This window comes from Schistocerca cancellata, chromosome 3, assembly GCF_023864275.1.
Source record: "Schistocerca cancellata isolate TAMUIC-IGC-003103 chromosome 3, iqSchCanc2.1, whole genome shotgun sequence".
NCBI lineage: Eukaryota > Metazoa > Arthropoda > Insecta > Orthoptera > Acrididae > Schistocerca > Schistocerca cancellata.
The window spans coordinates 89,406,803-89,432,291 of record NC_064628.1 but is presented as its reverse complement, the minus strand read 5'-3'; the positions used below and the strand labels follow the sequence as shown (position 1 = coordinate 89,432,291).

The following is a 25,489-nucleotide window of genomic DNA, read 5'->3' as shown; positions in this document are numbered from 1 at the left end:
AGATGTATGAATATCAAGAGCTTAGATGGAAACCCAGTTCTAAGCAAAGAAGGGAAAGCAGAAAGGTGGAAGGAGTATATAGAGGATCTGTACAAGGGCAATGTACTTGAGGACAAAATTATGGAAACGGAAGAGGATGTAGATGAAGATGAAATGGGAGATATGATACTGCGTGAAGAGTTTGACAGAGCACTGAAAGACCTGAGTCGAAACAAGGCCCCGGGAGTAGACAACATTCCATTAGAACTACTGACAGCCTTGAGAGAGCCAGTCCTGACAAAACTCTACCATCTGGTGAGCAAGATGTATGAGACAGGCGAAATTCCCTCAGACTTCAAGAAGAATATAATAATTCCAATCCCAAAGAAAGCAGGTGTTGACAGATGTGAAAATTACCGAACTATCAGTTTAATAAGTCACAGCTGCAAAATACTAACGTGAATTCTTTACAGATGAATGGAAAAACTGGTAGAAGCCGATCTCGGGGAAGATCACTTTGGATTCCGTAGAAATGTTGGAACACATGAGGCAATACTGACCCTACGACTTATCTTAGAAGAAAGATTAAGGAAAGGCAAACCTACGTTTCTAGCATTTGTAGACTTTGAGAAAGCTTTTGACAATGTTGACTGGAATACTCTCTTTCAAATTCTGAAGGTGGCAGGGGTAAAATACAGGGAGCGAAAGGCTATTTATAAATTGTACAGAAACCAGATGGCAGTTATATAAGAGTCGAGGGACATGAAAGGAAAGCAGTGGTTGGGAAGGGAGTGAGACAAGGTTGTAGCCGCTCCCCGATGCTATTCAATCTGTATATTGAGCAAGCAGTAAAGGAAATGAAAGGAAAGTTCGGATTACAGATTAAAATCCACGGAGAAAAAATAAAACCTTTGAGGTTCGCCGATGACATTGTAATTCTGTCAGAGACAGCAAAGGACTTTGAAGAGCAGTTGAACAAAATGGACAGTGTCTTGAAAGGAGGATATAAGATGAACATCAACAAAAGCAAAATGAGGATAATGGAATGTAGTCAAATTAAGTCGGGTAATGCTGAGGGAATTAGATTAGGAAATGAGACACTTGAAGTAGTAAAGGAGTTTTGCTATTTGGGGAGGAAGATAACTGATGATGGTCGAAGTAGAGAGGATATCAAATGTAGACTGGCAATGGCAAGGAAAGCGTTTCTGAAGAAGAGAATTGATTTAAGTGTCAGGAAGTCATTTCGGAAAGTATTTGTATGGAGTGTAGCCATGTATGGAAGTGAAACATGGACGATAAATAGTTTAGACAAGAAGAGAATAGAAGCTTTCGAAATGTGATTCTAGAGAAGAATGCTGAAGATTAGATGGGTAGATCACATAAATAATGAGGAGGTATTGAACAGAATTGGGGAGAAGAGGAGTTTGTGGCACAACTTGACTAGAAGAAGGGATCGGTTGGTAGGACATGTTCTGAGGCATCAAGGGATCACCAATTTAGTATTGGAGGGCTGCGTGGAGGGTAAAAATCGTAGAGGGAGACCAAGAGATGAATACACTACGCAGATTCAGAAGGATGTAGGCTGCAGTAGGTACTGGGAGATGAAGAAGCTTGTACAGGATAGAGTACAATGGAGAGCTGCATCAAACCCGTCTCAGGACTGAAGACCACAACAACATGATAGTTGGCTGAAGAAAAGCAATGGTAACAGGAATGCACTCTTTGAAATTCCGGAGGTAGGAGGAATAAAACACACAAATCACAGACTGCAGTTAAGAGTCAAAGGATACAAAAGAGAAACAGTAGTTGAGAAGGGAATGAGACAGTTTTAGCTTATTCCCATTGTTATTCAATTTTTACATCGAGCAAGCTACAAAGGAAACCAAGGGAAAAGTTAGATAGGGAAATAAAGTTCAGAGGGAACAAATTAAAACTCTCAAGGTATTCTGATGACGTTAGCAGCCATCATACGTACAGTTTTAAACATGCAAGTGAGTGGGGCACATCTTCATCCGCACAGAACCATGGTGCCCAGGTCCATGTAGTGACATTTAGACATACATTCTTACCCATGTGCAAGTCTGTGTTCAGGAGTGCCACACACACGCATCTGCATGTAAATTGTAAAATCTACTAGCAGATATGTGTGCAAATGTGAGTTATGGAGTTTCTTCAGTTTTAATATCTCACGTGGCTTGTGTGCGGCAATCACATTACTTGCAGCCGTGTTACGTGAGAAAGCAGATCAAACAGACATCATCATCACTAATACATCACTAGGTGCAGCAGCTATCAACATGAGCACGAATCAAAGAAAACATGGTTTTGATTGAACACTTTGGAGTCCAGCCACTTACAAGAATGATGGGCCTAGGAAACAATTTTTTATGCCACTACTTGACGCGTTACTGGCTGATATGTAATTCGTATGTCTTCAAGAGTAATACATACTAAAAAAGGACTAAGCTTCGAAGATTTATTTTTCTTTACTTTGATAGATGCAGTCTTTTGACTGATTACAAATTTTAAAATAACAACAAAGTACAATTATCCTCCCAAAGAAAAATTAATGAGCAACTTCTCTCTTCAACTTCCAAAATTTCTTGCTCTCGCAACAAACGTGATTTATTTGTAGTAGAATTACAGGAAACTGTGAAACCTATTAAGTACAGTCACGAAATTACAAACTGTGAAACCTATTAAGTACAGTCACGAAATTACATCAAAGCAATCATATTGACCCACTCATTCACCACACCAGCTGTTATGTTCGCTAATGTTTCTTTCGAAATAATTCATGTCGAGAAAATCACAGTCCGACCTACACTCGGGCTTCGTCTCTAAATTGTTAAGAATAAAATACCATCACAATCATACTTCTTTGATTACAGTGATGCGAGATGACGACCAAAACGGTTAAAGAATGACAGTGGAAAACTTTATACGTCGTCCAGGACAAACTCAGCTGGAACATACTGTGATGAGGAAGAGCATTTCTGCAGAGGAAAATCTTTTATTTATTAAACTCCTGAAAATAACTTGGAGAAAAGTCACACGGACTGCCACGTACATTTTTTAGCGACATCACTGGTCAAGAATGAGATAAAGGAACTGACACTGTTACTATCCTACTGCCACATAATTACCATACTGGATGTAAAATGTGTTAAGGGAAGTATTGTCTTGATCTGGAACACAAGTGAGAAACCTTGCAGATGAAGGAGACGAAGAAAAAGAGTATTGAAGCAATGTATTTTTGTCACACAAATTAGTGATGGTGGTGGTGGTGGTGGTGGTGGTGATGGTTAGTGTTTAACGTCCCGTTGACAACGAGGTCATTAGAGACGGAGCGCAAGCTCAGGTTAGGGAAGGATTGGGAAGGAAATCGGCCATGCCCTTTCAAAGGAACCATCCCGGCATTTGCCTGAAACGATTTAGGGAAATCACGGAAAACCTAAATCAGGATGGCTGGAGACGGGATTGAACCGTCGTCCTCCCGAATGCGAATCCAGTGTGCTAACCACTGCGCCACCACAAATTAGTCTCTGTAGTTGAAGCTTTTAGCAAACCTTGGCAGCTTTTGATCTACAGTAAATAAAACAAAGTCGTAGTACCATGAAGTTCGTACATAAATGGAATTGAGAAGAATGCCGCTAAGCTTGCTGTCACAAACTTCCTTCAATTCCTTTCTAAATAAGCCCTGTAAGCTTTGTACTCTCCCCCCTCCCTCAACCACCCCCCCCTCGACAAAGTCCTGGTTTGTTTGAGGAAAACTGGTTTGCACAACGCAATCTATCATAATCTTCAGTCTTTAAATTTTTATTTATACAATATTTGGATCTCACTTTCCACAAGCACTGTTGCTCTTTGTGCATTTTATAAAGCCTGCCAAAAAGTTCTTGATCCAAAAATGGGAATTCACCACGATTGTGTCATGTGCTTAGTTTCTGGCAAAAATCTGTGAAAGAATGCACAACAATCCTATCTTGTACTGTAGTGTAGGCAACTGACTGAAGAATCCTTGACGGAGCACACAATCTGTGTGGGAACACCACGCGCCAGGCACATAGGTCTAAACATGCTGGTGAGCATGTAGGAGGTATAGTGTTCATCTGACCAGCAGCTTAACTGCACACTTGCCTCCTTAATGAAATTGCATTCACACAGACATACTTGTGCACAGGTCTGCATGGGTCACCCCAAATCAATCAGTTAGGAGTGAGTGTGTGAGTACCCCTATTGCAATTGTGTGTGAAACAGCAAACGACTTGGAAGAGCAGTTGGATGGAATGAACAATAGCTTGAAAGGATGATACAAGATGATGATCATCAACAGTAAAACAAAGGTAATAGAAAACAGTCCAATTAAAATACGTGATTCTGAGGAAATTCAATTAGAATGGATTTTGCTACTTAGGCAGCAAAAGTGATAATACTCAGTAAATAAGAAAAACTGCAAAAGGAAGAAAACTGTTTCTGTAAAAGGTGAATTTTGACGACATGAAATTTAGGTGTTAGAAAGTATTTTTGGAGCATAGCCTTGTACGGATGTGAAATACTTACGCGCTATTCGGACAAGTAGAGAACAGAAGCTTTCAAAATGTAGTATTATACTATGAATGTCAAAAAACTGGATGGGTAGATCAGACAGCTGAGAAGGTACTGAATTTATCTGGAAGAAAAATGTATAGCACAACTTGAGTAAAAGAAGGGATCAGCCGATAGAGCACATCCTGAGGCATCAAGAGACTGCCAACGTAATAACGGGGAGGGAGGGAGGGAGCAAGGGGCAGTGAGGGGGGGGGGGGGGGGGAGGGTGTAAAAATTTTATAAGGAATTTCTTTCTAGCTTGGTAATTGTTTTACTCTGCATTTTAACAGTTTAAAAGTTCGTATGTAGTTTAAGACAATCACATCCAGTACAATTTCTTAATTATCTGTTAAAATATAGACTATAAAATTTTTAGTTTCATTTTGTCCCTCCAAATCCATTTTTATTTCTGGAAGAATATGTTAAAAACAACCACTGCATTTCCCCAGCAAATTCCAATAACAAATGAAATTTCTGATAAAAGAACTGAAGTGTTTCACTGAATAATCATTCATTACTTTTACCATTCTGTCACTCTGAATTAAAATCCCTCTATCATCTTCTAACAGTTTTTGCCGTAATTTATCAGCTCCCGTAACTCCTCACAGAGGTCGTCATCGTCGTCAATATTCAAATGACCATAAACCAATCAAAGACACTGTACACTTTAAATGTAGAGTTAAACTTTTCAACTATTTACTACATAAAAATAGGCACAAATCCCAGATGAAATTCCAACAAACTTCAGGAAACTGATGTTTGTACAGACACCTGTGTAGATAGCCATGCATTATCACGCCGCTTCCAAGGTTTGAGCAGGTGCACTGGAACTGGGTTCAAATCTGCCTGATGGACTAATGATGAGGACCAGAGTGCCGGTCAATCTGGATGTGGTTTTAAAGTTCTTTTCTCACAGCCGAATAGATGAATACTGAACTGGTATCCACAATCTGCTTCACTTACACAATTCGAAAACATTTAATGTTCTCACAAAATATAACACGCAGACAGTTGGGATAGATATTCAGTCACGCAGATAAAGGAGTGGTGACTTAGAAGGGCATTCAGGCACTCTCCCCAACACTGACAATGCTAAATCCATCAATAACCAGGGTCTGGGATGAAGTCAAAAGACAAAGTGGTGTCTTTGTATAGACATGACTGTTTCACTTCAACATCCAAAGACTGACATCATCATGAGAGATTTCAACAATTTTTGTGTATATTCTTTCTGAATACAACTACTTGAAAATTCACTGTGTAAGTACAGTCACTGGACTATACATATTTATAAAGAAGACAACAGTTTGTACTAATTTGTTTTTCCTTTCTTGGGATAAGTCATGGATGGATAATTTCACCAACAGTAAATTAGTAATATGAGAAATAGGAGGCAGATGGAAAAATGAAAGGAAATAATTCTGCATTATCAGATATACTACATCACAGAAGAAAAAATTAATTTCATATCTCTGCAACATTTCAGCATTTCGTAGCAAGGAGTTTTTACAATGTCGATGTGTGTTCATCTAATACATTACGTTCCAATATGGATACACATTACATTAAATTATCTAAGTCAAATACAAAATGTTTATTACAGCAAATGTCAGTTGGTCCACTGGTGGCGCTGTCATTAATTTTGTTATCTCATAACAAACCAGAAGGTAAAGGTTATGTTTATTTCTTTGCATTCAGCAATGTCAAATGGATCTAAAGCTATTATTCAATGCCATGTTAAAATTATTTATCTGAACTAGTTTAGAAGTTCTGTAAAAAACTGTGTGAACTATGGAATAATTATGTCCTGAAAACAACAACTATCAGCATTCTTTGGATTCATACTGATCAACCACATTATGAAACATCAGCTACCACACTGAAACAGCAGCTAAAAATACACAGCTTAGATTCTTTTGTGTTCTTAACTAGTAATGTGGTTACAGCTGGTTTCATTGATCTAACAAAGTTACTCTTCTTACCCACAGGTAAAAGAATGTTTGAAATAAGAATAATATCCATGGCCTAACAAACCATTGTGATTTAAACATGGAGACCATAATGGATACAGCAAATGTAATACAGCTGCCAATAACAGAAAGTAGATACCAAACTTCAAATTCACACAGCTAGGCAAAACTGATTCACAGCTACAAGAATAAGAGGAATAAAGCAGAACGCTGATTTTCTCATGTCTTCCGTCCATCTTGACTTTGCTTGTTACTGACTCTTCATTTTTATTTCCATAGCCTTTTAAATATTTCTTCTGTACTCTAGCTCCAAATGTAAAAATTTGGCATCCACAATCTGTCTTGCAGTCAGCTTGGTTTTAAGTCAAACAACTACCTACATAGTCCTGAAGTATTAATTACACACTGCAATTGGGACTGTTTAATACAAAACTCACTGATAAATGGCCCTGTGTACTTTGAATAAGAGTATATATTTGTGGATATACTGAAATGAACATGACATTCTCAAATCTGTGAAACAGATACTTCTTTTTCACATTAAAACACACTGCACTGTATGTAACATGCCAAAAAACCATATACATTTTGAATGGTTATTTAATGTACTTCTATGTTCTTATTTCTTTTTTTTTCATTGTGAAGTAAATAGAAATAAAGTACTGCACTCTTATGGTCTCCAGTTTGCAGGTATACTGACATCAAATACCATACACTTTAACACAAAAAGCAAGTAAACAAATGATGCATAACATCAAAATGTCAATCAACAGGAGGTTAAACTGTTGGAGCATTTATTAAATGCCTAAAGGGAAAGAGTAAATATTACCACTCACCATATAGTTGTGCTGAGTAGTCGACAGGCACAGAAACAAGACAAAAACTTAGCTGAGCTTTCAGAGAAAGTCCTTCAATATTAACTAAAGAGAGTACACATACACAACAACATTCTGCACTGTTACAGATGACTGAACTGTAATGGCACTGCTGACATTGTTTGAAAGCTCAGAAACATTTTCAGTCTTGCTTGTATGTCTATCAACCACTCAATGCCTCAATTATACAGTGTGTGGCTCCTCTGTTCCTTCCATTATTTGTATTTCACCCACGACAGTCCATATCAAAACTAAAAACAGTAGTGACATGCTCACAGGCAACAGAAGATAATTATTTATACTGTGTCATTCTTTTAAGCAGTTACAGTTAAAATACAAAAATAAATCACTGAAAAATAAGATAAATATTAGTGATTATGCCTAACATTGTGCAATGTGTGCATGACATAACTAGGTAGTAAACAATTTTAAAAGTAGCAAAGAGATCCAAGACACTTTACAAATGACATACACCCCCCCACCCCACCACACACACACACACACACACACACACACACACACACACACACACAAAAACAAAAGACCAATTCACTTCTTCTAATAATAACAACAAAAAACTAAAAGTAATATGTAAAACTGACAAGCTGAAGGAAGACACACAACAATGAATGAACATTTATTCAATAAGGGTGTGCATCCAGGTGTTCTGCGGAGTTGATGTTTCCTGGAAACAACTCAGCAGAAACCAAGGCGGTACACCACGAATCAATAAAACCAAGAAAACCTGAGATGTCACATTTATTATACGTGTAATTGAATAAGCATAGGCAATAACTCATCAAATAGTATAGGTGCTGAGTCATCAAAAGGCACATAAACAAAATGAATTTTGTGTGTGTGTGTGTGTGTGTGTATGTGTGTGTGTGTGTGTGTGTGTGTGTGTGTCCGTCCAGGGAATTGCTGGAAAATTTCCTCATTCTTCGTATGTGCTTTCAATAACTCAACACTCCAACTATTCAGTAAATCATTACCTTTACTCCTTAAAATATTTTACGTTTCAACAGGACTCTACATACCCATACTTATAGATCTTTATTTTCAAAAGATACGACCCAATTATTTCTTATTAATGGTACAACACACTACCATCAAAACTGTTCAGTTCACCCACAACTTGAATGAGACTCATCTCTGTATTAAATGATAAAAGCTGTATTTTAAATACCTTAAATATATGAACTAGCATGCACAATAAATACTTGCGTAACGATAATCTGGCTCAACTGGCTTCTCTCTTTACGTGATTCGTGTGAAAGATGCTGCATCCTTCTAGGAGTTCACAGTTCATAACTGTTATTAGTTTACTTTGCATAGGGAAGTGGTAATTCCAGCAATTAACACCCCAAGAACCAGATTTAAAATGCACAGAGTGCTTTCTTCAGCCAGATAGGTACCCCTCAGAAAAAAGTCTTAACAGCTAATTTAGTGAAGTACTAAGCCTCTTTTACTTTTTCTAGAAAGTTTAAAACTAATTATTTGTTACAACAAATTCCTCGAAGTTTTCTCATTAGATGGAAATTGTCACAAGCCTGTGGAAGGAAAACTGAGGAAGGGAACAATCGACAAGTATCTTTTACCAATGCCTCATGGCAAATATTGACTTTGTTCAAACATTACTGATACTGGCCAGTTTGGCAACAAAATTATTATTACCAATTCAACTACTGGAACATGAAGCCAATGCTATATTAATACTTTCAAACCAATAGATAATCTAATTATAATGCAAGATTTCTGCAACTAAAGTCAGTCATGATTTAAATGTGATGCTTTGTATGCCATTTCTAGGTTGTGGGCTAGCTAAGGCAATAAATCTGAGCACAAAATTCAAGTTATGGTGACAGACTGATATGTAACAAAGCCAAAGATCACAGTCAGGTTGACGGTTTTACTTGCCGCAAGTAAGAAAAGTTGTGTGATCAAAATGAAAATACAAATTTCTAGAATTATGATAGCTGAAAATTACTATATGCCCACATGACGTATTAGCTTACTTCCTGTTGTACAAATTTGTTCCACCAAACAAAATTTTCCCCACCAACTTACTTGGTCTCAGGATTACAGTTTTGAGGCTGTCATGTTAAAAACTATACTTTTGCAAAAGTTACTACGCACACACTCTAAGGAGACACTCAGCAGTGTGATTGATGGGATTTATGAAACCAAACAATAACAAATGCTTTCTGCTTGTTACCAACATTAGACGAAATTTTGTATGTACAGATTTGAATAACCTGTAGTTGTTGACATGTTAGAGGCATTAAATACTGAGTTTTCTATTAAGTTAACAGTAATCCGAAAGCATCCAATAACAAACAACGAATTTCAGTGTGTATCAACTCAGCTACTCCCATCACCCACATTGCTCACAGTACTTGTATAGTGGATGTAGAGTAGAACAGGACAACGCCCAGCGAGGGCCACTTTCTCCTCTGTGTGCAGGCTGAGAATTCAGCTGTTTCACAACAGCCAGCTGGGAGTATAAGTTTGATAAGAAAAGCAGCAACAGAATGATATTCATCACAGGTTATTTGTGGTTATGTTTAGTCCTAAATGACTAACTTAAATTTCGACAGCTTTCCAACTGTTCTCTCTTTTTGGAGTGCATGTTGTTGTGGCACACTGTTCTGCAATGTAGCTAGAGATCTGCATTAGAATGGAAGGATATAGTTTAACTGCCCATTGTTGAAGAAATTGAATTGGATAACATGAGAAAATGCTCGGCTACAGTTACTGGGAAGTTTCAGCAGTAAATCATGTACTGTACCATGAACTTACTTTTATTATACACATCATGAACTTATTGGATTACAACTTTAATATAATCCATTATGGAGTCGAGGTAGCAGTCGTCGTTATACTGGTTATCACTGTTAGCATTCAACCGCGATTCTTATACATGTATTTTAACAATGCATTTCAAGAGACAATGCTCCCATCATCAGGTTGTAAAATCTATGTCATGAAATTAAACGGACTAAAAAGACAAAATACCATCACAAATAGTTGGGAAGTCCATAGAGTAAAATAGAATTAAAAGTATATTGGACTGTGGGTCCTCGTCTTACATTGAAATTGATGACACAAGTCGATGGCTGTCCCATAGCTACCAAATATGCTGTCGGACTGTGCCGTCTCGGGAGCTGTTGTGGACTGACGTGCCTAGATATTGTGGCGTGGTTACAGCCGTGTGCTTGACGCTAACTCGATCCGGTATAAAGAACATAAGATGCGTTCAGGTTAGGAAATTATGACAAATCAGCTGTTGCGAACCATATATATGAAACAGGCCGTACCCTTAATAGCATAGAAGACAACGTAGAAATATTGCATGTAGAAAAAAAAGGGAGGAAACTTGATTTACTAGAGGAATTCGAGATAGCTATCCATGAAAAGAAACAAAGCAATATTCTAAATGCACAAGATAATTTTAAAGAAATGAGATTTTTTAGCGGGTTTTTAGAATTATTTTAGGGTAGGTATGCGATTTTAAACTTGTAGCATGTCACCAATGCAATAAGGAAATCAGGCGCCCAATAGCATAGCGTTACCATCAAGCACACGGCTGTAACCACGCCACAACACCTAGGCACGTCAGTCCACAATAGCTCCCGCGCCGGCACAGTGCGACAGCATATTTGGTAGCTATGGGACAGCCATCGACTTGTGTCATCAATTTCAATGTAAGACGAGGACCCACAGTCCAATATACTTTTAATTCTGTTTTACTCTATGGACTTCCCAACTATTTGTGATGGTATTTTGTCTTTTTAGTCCGTTTAATTTCATGACATAGATTTTACAACCTGATGATGGGAGCATTGTCTCTTGAAAAGCGTTGTTAAAATACATGTATAAGAATCGCGGTTGAATGCTAACAGTGATAACCAGGATTACAACTGCTGTTATACCAAATACACTGTGCTTTCATTCAGTAGTTGTATAAATAAATGGCACAAATGCTTCAACTCACTGTTCTAAAATGTCACCCATCTGGTTTTCTCACACTGCATAATGGCAACCACCTGTTGACACACACCACACACGCATTCCCATCATACCTAATTTTGTGAAACATATGAAAGCAGTGCCCCTAATATCAATGCTTCTTGTTAACTTTCCCCACAATCTGAAGATCCCATGATCAACTCACATCATACACCACACCAAGATACATCTACAGAATATTCATGAACAGTCCCCTGTTAGCTTTTACACAATCGTCTACATCATGATTAAAAAATATTTTTTAAACACACCAATACAAATAATTTTAAATAGTGCCAGGAGATATGTTTTGCTAAACTAACAGTTTCTAAACATGATACTATGATGCCAAAATGGTTCAACCTTATAGGTGCAGGTTCAACCTTATAGGTGCAAAACAATAATCCCAAAAGAAAGTTTTACTGGAAGGGGAAATTGAATTTTCCAAATCTAAAAAAGGACAAAAAAATAGATGCAAAAAGAGCTGAACTTCTACTTCCCAGGGTTTCTTAAGTTGCACTCTAGCATAAAAATTGCTCACAAACTTCCCAACTATCCAAAAACAAAAAAAAGGGAAAAACTATTTCCACAACTATCAAACTGGTAATAGTATGTAGTCTGCTGAGGAAGAATAATGGATAATGAAGTTAAGGTTAGGCCAACTTAGGGTTAATAAATCGTCAGCAAAATGGACAAAACACCCCCACCCAAGTGCCCAGATATGGTGGCCATATGTGTGAGCTGTGTAGATTTTGTGTGCATGTTTTAATTCGGGAGTACTATTGGCTCAAAATTTTAGACATTTAGCAGTCCTTTTCTTTGTGCTCGTCTTCAACTTACTGGTTTCTCTATATGCTGAGCAGTAGCCTATCCTTTTAACATTACTGTTGTCCCATGTTCTCATATACTTGTTGCCCCTCTCCACACTACATGAAAGATCTTAATACACTATACATGGTGTCTCATTAAAACATGCCTGGGAGGGATCCACGGGGCACGCAGTGCATTTGCCGGCTGCTGCTGCTGCTGCTGTTTCTGCCGGTTCTCTTAGATGCCAGTACTCAACGCACACCCCCATACACTGAATGTACCGATTTTTCTTCCGAGTTGCCTTTTGCCAAGTTAAATTTGCTTCAAATATTGTTGCTAGGCATCATTATTGCAACTGCACTGAGTCTGGGGCTGTCCCTGCCCATCTGTCACTGGGCCTCGTCCTCAAGACAGAAACACGGCATGCATGTCTTCCTTACTGTGTGACAAATGTTCGGATGTTTTGAGTTTCCTGTCAAGTTTGAATTTGGTATGGTACACACCAAGGATCAACAAGTGTTTCGTGTGCTGAACTATGCAAAAACAGAATCATGTGGAATGTCAGCTTGAATTCATACGAATACTTCCCAGTGTGCATTTTCCCAATGATTTGGCGGTACACAGATTAGTGGAGAAATTTCAAGAGACTGGAATGTACTACTTTAGTAAGAGAATGTACTCCATGAACAAAGCATGTCACATGAATCAAACTGGTATAAAATACTTGGAGGGCTTTTCCTGCTTTGATCATACAGGGAGCAGCATCTAAAATGAACACAAACACCCTTTCCTCTTCAGAAGATTCTGGAAATCTTTTTCTGATACCCCCATCCACAAATCTGGCGATCATAGAACGATTTACTTTTTCCAAGTTCTCCACAGGCCAATAAATAGGAAGAAGGAGGCTCTTCTTTTAATGCACCAACAATTAAATTTGCAATGTAACAACCACAAGTGTCTGTAGTTTCGTCAACTGAAATCCAGATAATGCTGTCCTTGAGTTCATAGCGTATTTCCTCCGGAACATTTATGTAAATTGTCGGTACATGATTTTTAATGCAATGTTGATTTATGTGGTATATTTTGATTTAAGCAATATTTGCGCAGGAAGCCTCTGAGGATAGGGTTTGTAAGTTTGTGAGAAGGAATTTTACTTGCAATGAAGTCTTCACACAGATCCATGTTAAACCAACTTCTTTTGTTAACTTTGGACAAATCCCTGCTACTGCAACTTGCTGTTGTCAGAAATTGTTGTCATGGTCCTTTCTTCTGCATTCCTACGATATGAAGACTTTTCTTGATGTGTTGATATATTCAACACTTTTTTTTGTATGATCCTTTCTCTCAGAAACTTGACAATATGAAACAATTCCGTCATGTTAATGTTCCAGGGCGATCAGCTATCCATGAAATGATGTTTCCTTTTTCGGGTGGCATGGCGCCCAACACGTTACACACTACACATTGAACTGTGTACAAGTAAATAAAAAGCTAAGTGAAACAATGGACAAGTGACTAGAAGCTTGCATAGTTTGATTTAATTGTTGCCGACGCGTACGGTGTGACAGCGAAGGGGATTAACCGGGAGTGCGCTGCACACAGGGGCACTGACTCTGTCTGCCTGTTCCTCTTCTTTAATGATTTCACTAGGCAGTTGCCTCCCGGATAGTGACTGCACGCAGCTCTAGGTAGCGGTCAATCTGTGAGACATCAAAACTAGATCGAGCTAGAGACCGCTCATCTAACTTTTTTAAATATTGTAAACATAGAGCAAAAACATGCATTGTCACTTATTTTTAGTTAAAATATGCAATAACCGGTGAAAAGGAGTCAAATATGCAAATGCATATAAGCCAATTTCTAGTCACGAGCATCTGCTCACAGAGCTGTGCACAAACGGAAATTGAAACCATACAAAATACAGCAGTGCATCAACTGGGGAACTGAGATACTGTTGCTCGATGTCATTGCTGCAACAGGCTGTCACAGTCTGTGCACAATGGAGAAGTTGACCCTATGATGCCTTTTTTCCTGATGAAGCATGGCTCCATTTGTCAGGGTATGTAAATTCTCAGAACAATTAACATTGGAGCTCCACTAAATACCCACGAATTACATCAACAACTTCTGCATAACATGAAAACAGGAGTGTGGTGTGCAATTAGTGCAAGGTGAATTATTGGACCAATCTTTTTCCACAAAACAATACAATCTGACAGGTGTGTGGACAATGCACAAGACCACACATCGCCTGTGACAGCAATACAAAATGTTTTGGATGATAGGATAGTTGACTGGCCTCCTCATTCTCCAGATCTAAATCTATGTGATTTTTATGCTTGAGGAATGTTGAAAGACGAGATGTATGCAACCAACCCTCCCACACTTGAAGAGTTGGAAGGCAGTGTTTGGCTACTCACGTCCCAGATTTCAGCAGTCATAATTTGTCAAGTGTTTCCTAATGTGTTCAGGAGATGTCAGGCTGCTCTTACCACAGAGAGATATCATTTTGGGCACATACTGTAAATAAAGGTAAGCTTAAGTTGGTAAAATGGCAACAAGGTTTACACTTAACTCAGAGAAACCACGTGTGCTGCCGACCACCCGCAGATTGGTGTCCAAAAGCTGGGTGCAAAGGTGGGCGGCGACCAATCTGTGTAACCTGTAGACCCCTCCCACGTGTCTTTCGTGAGACACTGTACTTGACTACAGTTTAATGTCACAGTATTACCATAATAACTGGTTTCATTCAGCTACAAAACATCTACTTATCTTTATGTTTCCAAGACCATTCTAAACCAAAGGACCACTTCCCGAAAAGTATTGTGACACTGACAGAACAGCCTGATTCACTTAAGATAAATGATTACTAATTATGGGTGAAACGTGGTTCACGGGCTATTGTTAGGAATTATAGACACTGATCTGTAATGATTTGGAAACACACAAGATTAGAAGATATTCTTTAACAGAACGAAGCCAGCTATCATTGTGAATAGATGACATCCCCTAACAGAAAAAAGCACTATCCCATTTTGAAATGTGAGAGTTTTCATTACATCATCTTAAAACCCAAATTTTTCAAGTTATTAAAAGGCGGGCTGCGAAGATTAAACATACAAAATTATGACTAGCAGCAAAATTTCTTTTTTTAATGATAAAATAATTTCATTTGTGTGTTAAATGAACCCAACTCAAATTACCCTTGTTGTCAACAAGGATATGACAACTCAAAAGTCAGATTAATGAAAAATAAACATTCTGAGCATTTTTGGTGCCAGAAAAATGGATAACCATAAATATCATCCAAAAGAAAAGAAAAAACATTTGCCAGAACCACTTGGCCTAAACATTTTTTGCTATAGTTTTTTCAAGGGTACCACTCTACTAATCTGAAACTGCCAATTGCTAATATCTGAACTTTGTAACTACACACGTTACACTAAACAGACAACACTTTCGGAAGTGTACACTTCACTCACTTATGTACAAAAAGGAAACGGTACTTACCCGATCAAAGAATTACTTTATTATGATCTGTACATCCTCTTCTGAAGAAAATACGAAAATTGAAAGTTATAATATACAATCTGTGCCAATTAATGAGATAAAAATCAATCTCATTTGTTCTCAGCGGCTCCACTTTGTTTTTATTAATAATGATCTGTCATAATAGTTATTTTCAACTAACTGCATCACTAACATGTACATTAAAGTGCACATGTAACAAAATAATTAATGATGCAAGTGTAGAAGCAATTACTCACTCTAAAGTGTTTGGCCTTTTGTTTCAATGCAATCTCGTTAAAATTCCACAGGTGCTTGGGGTCCTGGGAATATAAAGCACCATTTTACATCCAGTCACACCAACCCCTTTAAAAATATTTGCCCCAATCAAGGGCAGAAACTAAAAGCACACATTGCACAATGTTGAAAATATGCTTTAATATATTACCAAAAGAGTGAAAAATACTTACTTCTGCCCCTTTACTTGTTTGATGTGATGGAATACATTAATCACATCACGTATTCTCCTTGGAGCTTCCTCTATTTTGGATGCTAGGCAAATGCAGCCCATAGCAGTAGTTTCCATTGCATGGCGTACAAAAGAAGTTGAATAATAAAATCGTTGAAACAGAACTTGTCCTGTAGCCATTGCTACCTAGAAAGCAAGTACAAAGTGATCATTTTCTGTGAACAGTTGAACAGCACAATTGAAACCTTTGCTCTGGTTACAGAAAAAAAGCTTTAAACACCAACTGTTTGCTGCATAACACAGGGAAGAGAAACAAATAAAACAGAAGAAGAGTATTAAAGACTGAGGCTGACAAAAATAATATTATCAACTCGCTTTCAAATACTGAGTAAGTAGAGTAGCCACCCGAATAACAGGTGTAAAAGAACAACAGACTTAGTAATGGGAAAAAAAATCTGCTTCATCTGCTTGCTTGGTGGAAAACTTTACGATTATTGTCATGCATGCAAAAACATTAACGAATAACTTCTGTGGAAAATAGTTTAAAATTTTTTTACAGTATTAAAGTTATCAATAATTCATAATTATGGAGCCTTCCCAAGCATTTTTAAAGAAACACTCTTGACAAATCAAGAATACAAACACACTAGCGCAGTTCAGTGGAATTTACAATTACACTCATAAAAACATTATTTGAATTTACAGTGATTACAATGTATATCCATAACAGTTGTCCAAAAAAATCTTCCATAATTCTTTTTAATTAGTTATGCACCAGTATTAAGACACTGTTGACCACTAACAACAAGACGCAGGGCTTAATATTATGGAAATAAACCAATAAAATAAAAGTATTTACCAACTTGTTCACACTGAATGTAATACTTCACAGAAAACAGAGAGCTATTTGCTTTGCAATGACTTCTAAATTTCTGCATTTTTTAAAAGGTGATTGTACTGCAACATTGAATGAAAACTCGCTCGGAGGTAACTGACAAGGGGAAATCTGATAAAATAAGAAAGTAATTTCTCACAAACTGCTTTTAAAAGGATTGTAAATGTCAGACATTTCTTTAAAGGAACAGACACAGATTTTCAAGCCATACTTCGGTGAATGCTGGGATGGCTCCTTTGATTAGGCCATGGCTGATTCCCTGCCTTATCCTCAGTTATGATATCCTATTATGGTAATGTTTTATACATACAAATTATTTATGCATGTTTCTCACATAACCAATACTACTGTACTAAATATTCTGTGGACAAACAAACAAGCACTACACAATCTCCACAAGCTTAGGCTATGTTGTTTTTGCTCACTGATCTGATATTGCATTAAGCAAGCCCTAGTTATTAAATTCTTACAAACTGGAGATAACTTTATCCTCAACCACAAATTGATAAGCCTTTCCCTCTTCTATGACATCACAACCACCACACCAAGAGCAAAAAATAAAGCAAACTGGAAAAAAATCCTGGTAGTAAGTAGCAGCATCCCACTTATTTTTTCTATGGCTGCACTTTATTTATTATGTAATATGTGACAAAAATAGACTGCAGTGATGAATTCTATTAGATGCAAGTTTTTCAGTCACTACACATATGAAGACATTGGGCAGCTAGAGCAATGTATCAAGCTACTGCCAACAATTTTGTTAAGAGTTGGCAAAGACAACAAATGTGGATGCAAAATAATGCTTGAACTGTGTGTAGCCAAATGTTTTCAGTCGCACCAGATTTAATACAGCTTTCATTATAATAGCTAAAACTACAAATCACACTCAGAAACATTGTATTACACAGTGCGCAAGTACCTGACAAGTATTTTGATGACTATGACACACAAACTGTGCCAAACGCTATGGGTGCCCACTACGTAACTTTTACCGAATTATCTCCTTCTAAGCTAACATAGACTTTGGCTAGGCCTACCTTCAGATCAGTCTTGTCACCACAGTGAATAATTAGGGGGTGGACCACTTTCACTCCTGTTGGCTATCCAACAGAAACGGAACACAGCCTATGTTTTTTTTAGCATTGCAAAAAAGTCAGTGAAGTGAATGCTGTGTCCACCATTGTAGTTGTTTCATAATAACTAGTATCTACTGCCAATACTGATCATAAAAAAAATGATTCAAAGTGTTCTTTACCACTGTGTTATCACCCTTTTCACAGATACATACTCTCACTCAAATCACATTACAACTTGTAATACTACCATTTTTCTTTGAGCACTAGCATTTAATGTCATGAAATAACGATTTAAAAGGTGCATGTGGTTACAAATTGATTCGGAGTGCTTCCCAAGCATAGTTTAGGCTGGAAGACGATAGTTTAGTTGTGAAAGTGTCACAAAACCAGTTTTTTCAATATTTATCTGTGGTGATAGACTTATCTGCAGCAGTGTAGCTCGAGTCACATGTTACTGTTCATTCTGATAGTCCGAAAGTTTCATGAATTTTTATTAACTCACATGGTGCATTTCGTAAATACATTTGCATCAGCATTAAAATTTTAGGCAAGTACTGCGTGGAGCAATAAATTTCTACATCGGTTAAGTAACATTAAGCCGACAATTTCTTGAATTCTCCGATTAAAAACGAAATATTCAAACCGCCAAACTTGCGAGACAGAACTTCTTAAAGGCCTAGCCTACTTATCACACTGCTATGAAAAATTTAATACTTCATAATACGTTACAATAACGCTATCGATAAAATGGACTACGTAAAAGTACAAATTGGCGCCGACACAAGTGCCATTACAGACGTCATTCAGATTTTTTTTACCTTTAAGGAATTCACATTTTGGGCAACATTTAACATACAACAAAAAACAGTAAAATTGCAACGTTTATTATCGAAACGAACAGGTTTTTTATTATTTTAAATGCACAGAGCCGTCGTCTCATCACAAGAGCGATATTTTCAAATTGTGCTGGTCAGCCAACATCTACCCTTGTCACATAGTTTACAAGATTTACAACGCTATAAGAAGAAATGTACAACACATCCGTATGAAGATTTACATCCAAGCCATTCACAAAACAAGGTCGTCGCAAGGATGAACCAAAACTATGATACATTATGAAGAAATAATGTTATAATATAGTAAAACCAAAACTCACTTGAGGTAGTTTGAGCAAAATCCCCGCTGTCTGGATTAATTCACAGCCTAATATCCTCAAATCAGTTTCTGTTTCAGCATCAAGTCCATCTAACTGAGAGGGGGTTGGCACGAGTTTCTCGTCGGGTAATAAACAGTTCTTCAGAGTTAAAACTATTTTACCGTACGGTTTTTTCACTGAATTCGAAACGGTAGCACTATCCTGTTTTGGTGTACCCATTGTTTTTGTACTTTAAAACAAAGTATCACAAATAAATTACAACCTTCGTAATAAAACAAAATGTCCGACCATTGCACATTTCAGATCCACTTCCACTCATTCGCGTGACCTCTATCGACAACAGGTCTACCAACCGAACTAAAGTGTGATCAGAGATAAATGCTAACAGCATCGAACACCCAGAATGAACGAAAGTAGTATTGCATTATGTTATTTTTGAGTTCAAGCATGTATTGCCATATTAGTTTTCTTTGGATATTGATGAACTTCTCAAAGCAGATTCGGCTGCATCGCCTTCATCCACAGTAAGTAGAAAAATATTGGTTTTACAAATGCAACCACAGTTTCTCTCGCTACAATCTCTTTAATTTGCTCGAGACGCGTTTCGTATTTTACATTCCGGCATCTTCAGTGGACTTAATAATTATTCGTTCTTCTGGCCAACGTCTGCGTTTCATCGCATCTCTATTTTTTGATCATAGGCAAGAGATCGCACTGTCACTAAAGTTGCAAAATATCGACACATTTTCACGTCAAGGTCTTTTTGTTCCATAGTTTGCATTCATACTTCGTAAGTTCGTAAGCAAACTGCTATTAAACAGGACTACCAGTCTGGCGGTAACTTCCAGATTTTCTTACGAGAACTGTGTATGATTTCTGTCGTAACTGTGTGCTCGCCTGATCGGAGATATAGTGCACAAAAAATTGGCAGGTCAACAGCAATATAATAAGAATTCACGTGGAACATAAAAAAATGGCACGACACAAATAGGAACAAAAAATCACAACAGGCAGGGATATCGCAGTTCTCTGGTAATGAGAGAGTAAAAAGTGACAGTCAGGATTCAGTTAACACTTTGTTTCACCGTAGGTCAGAAGAAAATCCACGGGTGGTGTGTGCTATGGGGCTGCAGTGCCAACCCCTACCTAGCAGAACTACGCTTGTTACTTGTTTTTTTTTTTTTAAAAAAAAAAAAAAAAGATTTCTTGGGACGTTGCTTTCAGTCTTAACAGTCTCGAAAATTTTCTCGCAATTGTAGTTGGTTTTGTAACAGATTAAGGAAAACACATTCGTTTACGGCAGAGAACCTGTAGACAGAGTGGCGAAAAAAAAGTTACGTGAACTCAGCCTACCCTCCTGAAACCAGAATCTTTGCTATTGCTAAAAAAAGGGTCATATATGCATGTAGGGTATATAAAAATTCAGTGTCCAGACTGATGGATATGATGATGGAGAAAAAACAAAGATACTTTGTTACACAACCAGATGTCAAGTACTGAATCACTGTGGAGGTCCCTGGTGAATCAGTGGCTGTGATTGAGACTAAAACAATGTTAAACGTGTTTCAGTACTTTAATGTTCTTATCAATGCTACAGCGAATGTTCAAAATGTGTACATTTAATTTCACCCCAAGGCCAGTACTGACTTAGCAGGGCGTCCTCTGTTCCATGAAACATGACGTGCGTGTGTTACACATGTGTGTCTACAACAAGAATCTTGCAAATAATTCCTTCTCCGAGTTCACAGGAGTTGAAAATACTTTGGTTTGCGTGCAGGCCTACCTCCAGAGAATGATGTATAAAACGGCGAGGCCCGGGGACCTTGCAGGCCAAGCTATAGGTCCTCTCCAGCCCATCTGCCGTAAGTATGGTTAATGACGCACGCACTGGCTCTGTAAAATTGGTCGGGCTGCTGGAACCACATCCTCTGTAATACATGGGGATACAATTCCAATAACATCTACATGTCCTCTTGCACGTACAATCTGTATATTGGCCCCTTGATTTGAGGATGTAACATGTAGGGGCCAAGGCAGTAGTCGGCCTAAATACTGTCCCACTTGTTCACTGAAAACTGTCTCTGGCAACTTCGTACAACTGTTGCACATGGGTTTGCGTCTACCCATAAGTGAGATTTATGACAGTTGTCACACCCATGGTGTAGGGCTAGTGTCTTTGATTAGTAATTCGAATCCCGCCGCTGCTTAAATTTTGATTAATAATCAGCATTGGCGGCCGAAGACTCCCAGCATAAGAAGCCACTCTCATTCTGCCAATGGCCTTGTCAAGAGGGTGGAGGAGTGGACAGAGGTTCAGGGCATTCTCTTGTCCTAGGGATGGGAAACTGCCCCTAAAAGCGGAAGAATCAGCAATGACCAACAGCATGAGGATGCAGAAGGCAATGGAAACCATTGCATTAAAGACACATAACATATATCCACAGGACATGTGGCCTGTAATTGAAAAGTGTCATGATGATCTCTCCATTGGCAAAAGATTCCGGAATAGTGCCCCATTCTGATCTCTGGGAGGGAACTGCCAGGGAGGAGATGACCATGATAAAAGGACTGAATAATCAATGAAAGGATAACATTCTACGAGTCGGAGTCTGGAATGACAGAAGCCTGTCTGTGATAGGAAAACTAGAAAATCTGAAAAGGGAAATGTGAAGGCTCAATCTAGATATAGTAGGGGGCAGTGAAGTGAAATGGAAAAAATACAAGGATTTTTGGTCAGATAAGTATAGGGTGACATCAACAGCTACAGAGAATGGTCATAACAGGAGTGCGATTCGTTATGAATAGGGAGGTAGGTCAGAAAGTGTGTTACTGTGCCGGCCGGTGTGGTCGAGTGGATCTAGGCGTTTCAGTCTGGAACCGCGCGACCGCTCCGGTCGCAGGTACGAACCCTGCCTCGGGCATGGATGTGTGTGATGTCCTTAGGTTAGTTAGGTTTAAGTAGTTCTAAGTTCTAGGGGACTGATGACCTCAGATGTTAAGAGTTTGTACCTCTTTAATTCAGACGAATTTTGCATGAGAACTGGACATGCACTCGACCCCCTCCTTACATACCATCTAATTGATTATGTGCACAACGGTAACGGAAGAAAATGATGGTGGACCCTGTTGGTTGGTAAAATAAGGAGTACACACTCACAATAATTTAATAAAAATCGTAATCTGCTCAGAAAAAAAGAGAACTTCATCATAATAAACAACAGGACATGGGATTCTGCATGTATCGATGAAATGATATGCAGATTTAATATTACAATGAGATTTATTTTACATCAGAACATAAATGGACATGATTATCGACACAAACAGCAGGCTAAAGGGCAGGGTATACCGAAATATTATGAGAATAAGAGTTGGCTCGAGAACAAGGGGCTCCTACTCTCAGTGATGCAACAGATTGACGATGATGACTGGAGGTCCTAATGAATCAAATATTAATCTCCCGACTATATAGCAGTATTGCAATTAGTAGTGAGAGCTCAAATGGGATCACACGGAGAAACAAGCAAGTTGGACTTGTAGCAAAGCGAGCACGCTTGCTGCTGAGGGATTCAGTATAAAACTGATAAGGTCCTACAATGCCAGAGCCGCAAAATACTGTACCAGTACTGAAATCAGCAGCACCTCGTCGGTAGGCAGCGTCCTGATGACGTGGGCGCCGACTTCTGCCGTGCAGCAACTCTGTGTCAATCCCTGGCCGCGAAGGCTGTCCGAGAATTCTAACTTCTTCCGAAAACGAGCGACCAAATCGGAAGACCGTCCGACTCCACGGAAGGACAGATCCCGAATCACTCTGTCCGCGCAACGCAAGAGCGAAGCCAACATTGCTCTACTCCCTACTCTCTTCGAAAAACTGCGAATCAGCATTCAGTTCTGATTCCAAAATTCCGCCACACTGTCTCAGAGCATCATTCGCGCCAATAGCAACCGTTCCCTCCAGTTTCGAGCAGGGCTTTATGACGTCAACTAGCCTCAGTTTAAGTTGACCAATCATGCCTCTGCTATTCAGCTGAGGGCACTGAACCTGCCGTTTGACCGGCAACGAAAACAACCTGCCTATACCACCGGCCATCCGGCGCCAGACAGTCGCCCCCAGCAGGGCACAGTCCGCAAGTATTCTCAGAATCGAGAGGACAATGCAGTCAGTCGGTGCGAGGAATCTTCGTTCCGGACGCGCCGGAACGGTAAACACGTAAACTGTGGCGACACTCAGACGTCTCACAGGTCGTTTCGCCCTGCATACAATAGGCGAAACTCGACCGACGTCAGTCGTTCCGCCAGGCGCTTAAGCCTATTGTACGAACCCCTCAGAAATTCAGGGAAGTGCAGCCCCCAACCGGAAATGCCGTGTGCCGCGTCCTCCGACGCTTGCCTAGCCACAAGCCACCCAAGGAACTAAACCAACATGAGTGGGAATCAAGTGAAAAGTAGTTTTTGAGCTCTCAGTACAAATACTCTCATTACAATAACTTTATTCGGTCTGTTACTGCCGTGCAATGACACAGAACATTAATAAAATTGATAAAAATGAGAGGAGACATGCAAAAGAGGGCATGGAACCACTCAATCTCATATTTGTCGTCCAATAAGATGAGAGCCCAACGTTGTAATTTCTGCTCTGTGCGATGCAAAATGGTGTTGGCTAAGAGCTTTCATCAGTGCAAATTCTGATAAAATTTTAGTCACTCTGTAGATGATGGCAAGAGCCTCCTCCTCTATTTGCGAGTAATTGGTCTGAGCTTTGTTAAGCAGTTTGGAGGCGAAGGCTACTGATCTGTCAGCAGAACGAATACTATTTGAGAATACAGCACCAATGTCATATGAAGCGGCATCCACGGCTAAGACTACCTGTTTGGAAGGATCAAAATGAACTAAGTCATCGAAAATCAATGTTACATTTCTGGGACAAAAAAAAAAGGTACAGTCATGTGGCGAAGGCGGTGCAACGGTGTAGCAATCTGAGCTGCATTCAGGATGAAGCGGATGTAATACGAGGTGCATTCAAGTTCTAAGGCCTCCGATTTTTTTTCTCCGGACTGGAAAGAGATAGAAACATGCGCATTGTTTTAAAATGAGGCCGCGTTCATTGTCAATACGACCCAGAGATGGCAGCACCGTACGGCAGATGGAATTTTACCGCCAGCGGCGAGAATGAGAACTGTTTTAAATACTTAAAATGGCGACGTTTTCCTTACTTGAACAGCGCGCAATCATTCGTTTTCTGAATTTGCGTGGTGTGAAACCAATTGAAATTCATCGACAGTTGAAGGAGACATGTGGTGATGGAGTTATGGATGTGTTGAAAGTGTGTTCGTGGGTGTGACAGTTTAATGAAGGCAGACCATCTTGTGACAACAAACCGAAACAACCTCGGGCTCGCACAAGCCGGTCTGACGACATGATCGAGAAAGTGGAGAGAATTGTTTTGGGGGATCGCCAAATGACTGTTGAACAGATCGCCTCCAGAGTTGGCATTTCTGTGGTTTCTGTGCACACAATCCTGCATGACGACCTGAAAATGCGAAAAGTGTCATCCAGGTGGGTGCCACGAATGCTGACAGACGACCACACGGCTGCCCGTGTGGCATGTTGCCAAGCAATGTTGACGCACAACGACAGCACAAATGGGACTTTCCTTTCGTCGGCTGTGACAATGGATGAGACGTGGATGCCATTTTTCAATCCAGAAACAAAGCGCCAGTCAGCTCAATGGCAGCACACAGATTCACCGCCACCAAAAAAATTTCGGGTAACCGCCAGTGCTGAAAAAATGATGGTGTCCATGTTCTGGGACAGCAAGGGAGTAATCATTACCCATTGCGTTCCAAAGGGCACTACGGTAATAGGTGCATCCTACGAAAATGTTTTGAAGAACAAATGCCTTCCTGCACTGCAATAAAAACGTCCGGGAAGGGCTGCGCGTGTGCTGTTTCACCAAGACAATGCATCTGCACATCGAGCTAACGTTACGCAACAGTTTCTTCGTGATAACAACTTTGAAGTGATTCCTCATACTCCCTACTCACCTGATCTGGCTCCTAGTGACTTTTGGCTTTTTCCAACAATGAAAGACACTCTCCGTGGCCGCACATTCACCAGCCGTGCTGCTATTGCCTCAGCGATTTTCCAGTGGTCA

The 25,489-nt window shown here is 39.2% G+C and overlaps 1 protein-coding gene across 4 annotated transcripts in view; it reads right to left on the bottom strand.

Annotated features, from left to right (window-relative positions):
• LOC126177082 (cyclin-L1) overlaps positions 1-19,657 on the bottom strand; it is a 64,318-nt gene extending 44,661 nt beyond the window's left edge. For all 4 annotated transcript variants that reach the window (XM_049924326.1, XM_049924328.1, XM_049924327.1 and 1 more), the window contains exons 1-2: positions 19,336-19,657; positions 16,210-16,394 (exon numbers count right to left, since the gene is read on the bottom strand). In XM_049924326.1, the coding sequence (XP_049780283.1) occupies positions 16,210-16,394; positions 19,336-19,554 (404 nt within the window). In that variant the 5' untranslated portion in view covers positions 19,555-19,657. The remainder of the gene's footprint in view (positions 1-16,209; positions 16,395-19,335) is intronic.
• Between the last annotated feature and the right edge of the window lie 5,832 nt (positions 19,658-25,489).